At 45.3% G+C, this 8,852-nt stretch overlaps 1 protein-coding gene and 1 long non-coding RNA gene across 5 annotated transcripts in view; both read right to left on the minus strand.

Annotated features, from left to right (window-relative positions):
* The window catches only part of RCC1 (regulator of chromosome condensation 1), a 33,989-nt gene extending 32,738 nt beyond the window's left edge, over nucleotides 1-1,251 (minus strand). Inside the window, exon 1 of one of the 4 annotated variants that reach the window (XM_017856382.1) lies at nucleotides 1,179-1,251. In XM_017856382.1, the coding sequence (XP_017711871.1) occupies nucleotides 1,179-1,207 (29 nt within the window). In that variant the 5' untranslated portion in view covers nucleotides 1,208-1,251. The remainder of the gene's footprint in view (nucleotides 1-1,178) is intronic. The other 3 variants (XM_017856381.1, XM_017856388.1, XM_017856394.1) reach the window with 3 other exon arrangements.
* Nucleotides 1,252-1,542: 291 nt separating this feature from the next.
* On the minus strand, nucleotides 1,543-4,730 carry LOC108518179 (uncharacterized). The gene is made up of 3 exons (XR_001882310.1): nucleotides 4,638-4,730; nucleotides 2,889-2,921; nucleotides 1,543-2,200 (listed from the first exon to the last, which is right to left on the minus strand). It is a non-coding gene; the product is annotated as an uncharacterized LOC108518179 (long non-coding RNA).
* Nucleotides 4,731-8,852: the final 4,122 nt, after the last annotated feature.

Below are 8,852 nucleotides of genomic sequence, written 5' to 3' on the forward strand. Positions count from 1 at the left end.
ACTCCATGAGGTAGTTTATCATTCTCATTTTGTGACACGAAATTGAGGCACAGGGGCTAAGTAACTCACCCAGAGCCTCATAAACAGCAAGTGGTGGGATCAGGATTCAAATCCAGGCAGTCTAGGACTCCTAAGATGGGCAACCAATCCTGTCTGCCTACGCAAAGAACGAGGCCAGAGTGCCTGTTCGGAAAGTCTAAAGGGGTATTGCAAGCTCAAGTTCAGCAGAGGGGGACCTGAACACCTACGGACAGCTTTGCTTCAGCTGTACCTTGTAGGTCAATAGAAATTCACTCATTTCCTCCCCAGCACTGCAGTTACCGAACTCCACCTGAGAATATAAATTGAAAACATACTAAAGTCACTGGTTCAGAAAAAAATCTTAGGAGAGATGTAGTTAGAGCAGGACACAAATGGGACTGGGACACAGACGTAGTTAGAGCAGGACACAAATGGATGGGACTGACTTATCTGGCTTCTTCTGAGCAGGGAACTTGATGCCTGTTTCTGCAGAGGTGCCACTTCTGGTTGTGGACTTGGACGATTAGCCTTTTGGTGCCTGGGTTTCCCCATGGGAATATGCTGTATTAAGCACCCCCTCAGCACTAATATGCTAAGTGCTTACCTAGAGCAGTGCCTGGCACAGGTAAGCACAAACGCCAACTGGTTTAGGAAGATGCCTTGAGACTTACTGTCACCAGGCTGGAGCACAGTGGCGCTCTCAGCTCACAATTTCCACCTCCCGGGTTCCAGCATTTCTACTGCCTCAGCCCCATACAGGTACACACCACCATGTCCATGTATTTTTGTATTTTTTTATAGAGACAGTGTTTCACCATGTTGGTCAGGATATCTAGATGTTGTGATCCACCTGCCTCGGTCTCTCTAAGTGCTGGGATTACAGGTGTGAGCCACCAAACCCGGCTGCATTTAAGATGCCCTCTTCAACACTGCCTCAACTCCGCTTCGCTTCTAAGAAAAATCAAGCTGTGTATTTCCCTGCAATCCTAGCTAGTAACTAGCTTCCATTCTCAGACGAGTCCTGTCCTGAACACCCTGACAAGCAAGCTCTGGTCCACCAAACTCCAATCTCACCCACCTCCCTCAAACCTGTCCCATCAGCTTCCAAATGGCTTAATGGCTATCCCATCTCCCCTATGCCAGCAGATAGACTTTACCTTCTAGATGATTCCCTATTAGTTCCCATCCTTCAGGGTACTGAATATTTATGTTGGCAGCCAGTGTAGGGGGCTTGACAAAGTTCCCATTATGACTCATGTCATGAGGCAAGCAATTCTAGCAATCTTCAGGCTGAGGTGCACCAGGTAGCAAAGGCTCATACAACTCAGCTAAGGATACCACAACCTCCCATGGCTACCATTGATTTTCCTCCACTACATTGTGGGAAGCTAAAGGATTGTTCTAACAACTCATCTTGCACTCAACCCAGACTTATGGTCCTATTGGTGAGGACCTAATATCCATTTTCCCAATAACCTGCCAATATAAAGTGAACCCAAGGGGGACACACCTGAGACTAGGTTTCAGGGCCTTTAGAACGGAAGCTATCATGCTAGTTTCCTTCAGCAGTTACCATTTAGATTCTTGGCTGATGTCACCACAGCCATCTCCACATAAAAATGAACCACAAACATGTATAGCCATATTTATTTTAATACATTAACAAAGCAGATTAAGCAACTTGTTAGGTAAATTACAAATACATTAGAAATCACACAAAAGCAAAATACTCAAGGACTTTTAAAATACCCACCAACACTGTGTGCCTTCTGGAATTTGGCGTAAGGCCAGGCAGAGTCACTTCTCTGGTTAAGGTGTGAATGAGGTGAAAGGAGGTGCATTCCTAACCAAATGCCAAATTCCGAAGTCTTTAATACAAAACAGCAGACTCTTAAAAGAGGTATGAGGGCCAGGCGTGGTGGCTTATGCCTATAATCCCAACTACTTGGGAGGCTGAGGTTGCAGCCAAGATTGCTCCACTGTACTCCAGCCTAGGCAACAGAGCAAGACTGTCTCAAAGAGGTATGAAATGCACCCCAACCTTTTGCTCTAAGTCTGCCAAAGATTGTCAAAACCTCCCTGTTAAAAAAAAAATCGGTTTACCTTCTCTCCCTACTATATAAAGGACCCCAAAATTAAACGTCAATGCTGAAGTGTTAAGTGCAGACTGTCTTCTTTCCTGAAAGAAAAGAAATAACGATTAGACTCCTTAAGATCCTACTTCAACTTAAAATCTAGTACACTGGACGTGTTTCCTGCATGGTTTGTCTCCCCAGTCATTGTCCACAGGACTCTGGGAAGCTGTAGGAATATGCAGGCGCAGACATAATGCCCAGCTTCATCTCCAACGTTGTGGAAAGGGACTGTACATCATGGGGCAGAGCCCTAAGCTCCCATAGGCCACTTGGACAGAGCCTGGGGAGAGTGACCTCCCAGGGTATCCACGTTGGAATGCTCATTAGTGAGGAATTGGAGTAACTGATCAATCCAATATGGCTAATCACCCACAGTATTTTCAAGGGCTAGAATCTTTTTCTCAGCTCAGACTACAGATGTAGATAAAGCCAATTAGGCTTCCTACAGTTCACACTAGGTTACCTTTTACTACACTGCACACTTTTAATCAGCTGATTAAGAAAAGCAATTTTTACAGAAGAGTGTATGTTGAAGTTATGTCAGCATGCCTACAAAAATGCAGCAAAGTTTACATTTGGGTATATCAAACAAAAGTATTGCTCTGAGAATGATTCAATGCCTCAGAGGTAAATAAATCCTGACCAACTAAAATATAAGTCTCTTCAATCCTACTTCCATCACAGAAATCATTGACAAGAGCTGATGAGACAAAAACAATTAGATTTACTTACCAAGTAAGAGTTACTTGGAATCCTTAACAAATCCTGCAAAACAAGGTATTAATCTATTAGTACAGCAAAACACTAATCTTTTTCAATGAGGGGCCTCCCAGTATAGCCTGGGGTTGGAGTGCAGTGGCACAATCATAGGTCATTGCAGCCTTGAACTCCTGGGCTCCAGCGATTCTCCTGCCTCCAGCTACCTATCATCATGCCTGGCTACTTTTTAGCCAATTTTACTTAAACACGTATTAAGACCTCAATCCAGATTCAGTGCTCTAGAAGGTTGTTTCCTGCATGGTTTGTCTCCCCAGTCATTGTCCACAGGACTCTGGGAAGCTGTAGGAATATGCAGGCGCAGACTCAAGGCCCAGCTTTATCTCCAACGTTGTGGAAAGGGATTGTACATCACGGGGCAGAGCCCTATGCTCCCCTAAGCCACTTGGACAGAGCCCGGGGAGAGTGACCTCCCGGGTGTATCCACGTTGGACAATCAGTGTAATGCATAAGTTTACAGAATCCAATAGGAAACAATTTCATCCATTCATGTCACTACAGATCTTAAACAAGAACGCAAACGAGTTTCCACCCCGTCCACAGTGGGGTGTTAAAAAAAAAATCGGTTTCTAGACGGGTAACATGTCATATTCAGCTACTCTGATTACTTTTCAATAGGCGGTTAGTACCACGTGGAAGGTATGGCAGAAACAAAGACAACAATTAGGCCCAGCTATCCTAAATTCTAATCAAACACGCGGACTCGTTAAATTACCCCCAAATCGGACAGGAACGGTGGCTCACGCCTGTAATCCTAAAAAAGTAAAAATAAAAATGACCCAACTCACAAAAGTACGAGAAAGCAGAATTACGAACAGTATGCTTCGAAACTATGAAAATCTTAGGCCGGGCGTGGCGGACCGCAAGGTAAGGAGTTGGAGACCGGCCAGGCCAACATGGTTAAATCCCGTCTCTACTAAAAATATAAAAATAAGCCGGGCGTGGTGGTACACGCCTGTAGTACCAGCTACTCGGGAGGCTGAGGCAGGAGAATTGCTTGAGCCCAGTAGGGGTCGCGATCAAGAAAAGAAAAAAAAAAAATTGAGAAAATTCTTAAAGGCAAGTAAGGATCCGGAATAAAACTGTTCAATTCCATTGAGAACGACAATGTGCCTACTGAGAGGCAGTAAGATAAACAGCGGTGGTGGCGGTGCACCTTCAGATTCAGAGACTCGGCGGGTCGGCTGGCAGCCCTGCAGGTCCCGAGATCTCCATGGCCCATTTCTGGGCCAGGCCCGTCTAACGCGTACATTAGTTGGGACGGATGCCGCCTACGACATGCATATATAGTTTTAAATTACATGATTCTCGGCCAGGCGTGGTGACTCACGCCTGTAATCCCAGCACTTTAGAAGGTCGAGGCCTGTGGATCACCGGAGGTCAGGAGTTCAAAACTAGCCTGACCAGTATAGCGAAACCCTGTCTCTACTAAGAATACAAAAATTGGCCGGGCGTGGTGGCGCGTGCCTGTAATCCCAGCTGCTGGGGAGGGTGAGGCACGAGAATCGCTTGAACCCGTCAGGCGGAGGTTGCACCGAGCCAAGATCGTGCCACCGCAGTCCAGCCTCCGTGACAAACCGAGACTCCGTCTCAAAAAAACAAATACATAAATAAATAAAATACTATATGATCCTACGGATGCCCGGCTGCTGATTCATAGTATTAGACCCACAACTCCGGTGGCAGGCATCTGATAACACTTACCAAGCCAAAGAACAGAGGACCGCGAATCTTGTCTCCAAAAGAGCGAGAGAACGCAAAGCATCCTTATTTAAACCTTACGAACTGCCCGGAAGTCATGGAATGTATAGTGCGCGTGCGCAGGGTCATGCGCAGTTAGAGAATTGGAAAGTCGCGGAGGCTGCTGGGAATCCACTGCAGATTGAGCCCCACACCTTCCTGGCTCGGAGGCTTCTCGCGGTAGTGGAGCCTTCGCGCGGGACCTTGCTGGGGAATGTACGTTACAGAAATAGGTTTGTAGGTATGTAGCTACAGAGGACGTTTATTTTTGTGCAATCATTGGACCCAGTCTGTAGGATATGCCCTTAGATAAATTGGCCAAAAAATTTTTGGAAGAGCCGAACGCGGTGGCTCACGCCTGTGATTACAGCACTTCTGAAGGCCGTGAGGGGCGGATCGTTTGAGGCCAGGAGTTCGAGACCAGCCTAAGCAGCGTGGCGAAATCCGGTCTTTACAAAAAATACAAAACAGAAGCCGGGCGTGGTGCGGCCAAATTCCAGTCCCGGTTACTCGGGAGGCTGAGGCATGAGAATCGTTTGAACCTGGGAGGCGGTGGTTGCAGTGAACCGAGATCGCGCCAGTGCATTCCATCCTGGTCGACAGAGCGAGACTCTGTCTCCAAATAAATAAGTAAAACGTTGGAATAATAATGCAGAATTGAAAAACATATAGAGAAATACGGAGTATCAAAAGGAATTGAATCTACCCTCTCACCTGTGAAAGAAATAATTTGATAAATGTGAAGGTAAATAAGATGAAAGTGCCCCTAGACGAATCAGATAAAAAAAAACCAGGCCTGGCGCGGATAAAAATAAATAAAACTAAAAAATAAACTCCTTTGCACAACAGTGTGAAGGAATGTGCTTAAAAGCACTGCTCTATACTTTTTTTTTTTTTTTTGAAATGGAGTTCTGCTCTGTCACCCAGGCTGGAGTGCAGTGGGGCCATCTCGGCTCACTGCAACCTCCGCCTCCCGGGTTCAAGCGATTCTCCTGACTCAGCCTCCCGAGTAGCTGGGAGTACAGGTGCCTGCCACGGTGCTAGGTTAATTTTTGTATTTTTAGCAGCGACGGGGTTTCACTTGGCTAGGCTGGTCTCGAACTCCTGACCTCAAGCAATCCACCCGCCTCGGCCTACCAAAGTGCTGGGATTACAGGCATCAGCCACCGCACCCTGCCTTTTTTTTTTTTTTGAGACAGAGTCTCGCTCTAGCCCAGGCTGGAAGGAAGTGGCGCAATCTCAGCTCACTGCAACCTCCGCCTCCCAGGTTCAAACAATTCTCCTGCCTCGGCCTCTATTTTTAGTAGAGACGGAGGTTTCACCATGTTGGCAAGGCTGCTCTCGAACTCCTGACCTGAAGTGATGCGCCTCGGCCTCCCAAAGTGCTGGGGTTACCGGCTTGAGCCACCGCGCCTGGCCCCCTATACATTTTAAACTAGTTAAAATGGCAATTTGTACGTGTATTTTACCACACAGACAAAACCCTCCCAATATGAAGTAAGCAAGTAAAGAATGCTTACGATATATATACATGTGAAATGTTGCAAATATGATGGAATTTTTAGTATGGTGTAAGGTGAAAAAACGTTGGCTAGACGGACAGAGCTATCACAGCTGGGCTATCTTGAGTAGTAACGTTTATGGTGATCCTCCTACATGTTAGATTTTGTTCTGAATGCTTTATTATGCAAATTATTTACTATCACAGCAATTCTAAGACATTGGTATAATTATCCAGATTTTAAGATGTGAAATAGGCCCAGAGCAGTGGTTCTTAAAGTGTGATCAGCAGACCACAGGGTTCCTTAGACCTTTTGGGAGGTTCATAAGGTCAGAACTATTTGATAATAATACTCAGACTTTATTTATCTTTTTTGCTCAGTTGATAAAAAATGATGTAAAAAACAGTGGTGACAGGCATGGTGACATGGGCCTGCAATCCTAGCTATTCAGGAGGCTGAGGTGGGAGGATTGCTTGAGCTCCAGATTTCAACAGCTTGGGCAACATAGTGAGGCCCAGTTTTAAAAATAAACGAATTAACTAATTAATTTTAAAAAACAACAGTGGGTAAAACTGCTTGTGCCCTAGCACAGTTCAAGGGCCTGTCACCAATGTGTACTGGTAGGTATCATCACAAAATCTCAAAATCAATTTATAAAAATCACGAAATCAGTGAAAAGTTAAGATTTTTTTTTTTTTTTTTGAGATGGAGTCTCGCTCTGTCGCCCAGGCTGGAGTGCAGTGGCGCCATCTCGGCTCATTGCAAGCTCTGCCTCCCGGGTTCACACCATTCTCCTGCCTCAGCCTACCAAGTAGCTGGGACTACAGGCACCTGCCACCACGCCCGGCTAATTTTTTTTGTATTTTTAGTAGAGACGGGGTTTCACTATGTTAGCCAGGATGGTCTCCATCTCCTGACCTTGTGATCCGCCCGCCTCAGCCTGCCAAAGTGCTGGGATTATAGGCGTAAGCCACTGCGCCCGGCCAAGAATATTCTTGATGGGGAAATACAAATCATTAGTTTTACTAACTGTCAACGTTTAAATATCTGCCTCTTTAATAGTCTGCATGATAAAGTGAGAAGCACACTTAGAACACTGCTGCATACAGTACGGGGGATTTCTCTAGGAACTAATGTGAGTTATAAGCTGAAAGAGCCACATTTTTCACAGAATAACATTTAACTTGAAAGAATGGCTGACATCTTTTTCAACTACATATCCATGTGAGACTGAAACCAAAGTCTTTTTATTAAATTTTTTTTTTTTTTTAGACGGAGTTTTGCTCTTATTGCCCAGGCTGGAATGCAATGGTGCGATCTCGGCTTACCACAACCTCCGCCTCTCGGATTCAAGCGATTCTCCTGCCTCAGCCTCCCGAGTAGCTGGGATTACAGGCATGTGCCACCATATCCGGCTAATTTTGTATATTCAGTAGAGACGGGGTTTCTCCATGTTGGTCAGGCTGGTCTCAAACTCCCAAACTCAGGTGATCTACCCCTCTTGGCCTCCCAAAGTGCTGGGATTACAGGCGTGAGCCACGGCACCCGGCCTATTACAATTTTTTTTTAGAGACAGGGTCTCGTTTTGTCACCCAGGTTAGACTGCACTGCAGCAATTATAGTACATTGCACCCTTAAAGCCCTGGTCTCAAGCAATCCTCCTATTTCAGTCTCCCAAGGAGCTGGGACTACTGGTGTGAGCCACTGCACCTGGCTTAAATCAAAGTCATATATTCTAACTATATACTCAAACAAAACATCACATAATAACAGATTGAATGTAGATGCAGATATGAGAATTGAACGGGATTCTATTAAACCAGACATTCAAGAGATTTGTAAAAAATGTAAAACAGTACCACTGTTCTCACTAATTATTTTTGGAAAACTTTTTTTTCCATAAAAATACATTTCTGGTGGGCATGGTGGCTCATGCCTGTAATCGAAACCAGCCTGGCCAATATGGTGACACTCCGTCTCTACTAAAAATACAAAAATTAACTGGGCATGTTGGGACACGGCTTTAATCCCAGCTACTTGGGAGGCTGAGGCAGGAGAATTGCTTGAACCTGGGAGGCGGAGGTTGCAGTGAGCCAAGATCACACCATTGCACTCCAGTTCTGGGCAACAGAGCAAGACTCTGTCTCGGAAGAAAAAAAATTATATATTAATTCAAGTTCCTACAGAAATTGGTTAAAAAAATTTAAAATATATTATTAATGTAAACATGTAGTGGGATTATTATTATTGTTTTTTGAGATGGAGTTTCCATCTTGTTGCCCAGGCTAGAATGCAATGGTGCGATCTCGGCTTACTACAGCCTCCACCTCCTGGGTTCAAGCGATTCTCCTGCCTTAGCCTTCTGAGTAGCTGGGATTACAGGCACGCACCACCATGCCTGGCTAATTTTGTATTTTTAGTAGAGATAGGGTTTTTCCATGTTGGTCAAGCTGGTCTCAAACTTCCGACCTCAAGTGATCCGCCCCCCTCTGCCTCTCAAAGTGCTGGGATTACAGGCATGAGCCACCGTGCCCAGCTATTATTATTATTTTTGAGATGGAGTCTAGCTTTGTCACCCAGGCTGGAGTGCAGTGGCACAATCTCGGCTTACTGCAACCTCTGCTTCCCAGGTTCAAGTGATTCTCCTGTCTCAGCCTCCCAAGTAGCTGGAATTACA

This window comes from Rhinopithecus bieti, unplaced genomic scaffold, assembly GCF_001698545.2.
Source record: "Rhinopithecus bieti isolate Rb0 unplaced genomic scaffold, ASM169854v2 scaffold_41082, whole genome shotgun sequence".
NCBI classification, from domain to species: Eukaryota; Metazoa; Chordata; class Mammalia; order Primates; family Cercopithecidae; genus Rhinopithecus; species Rhinopithecus bieti.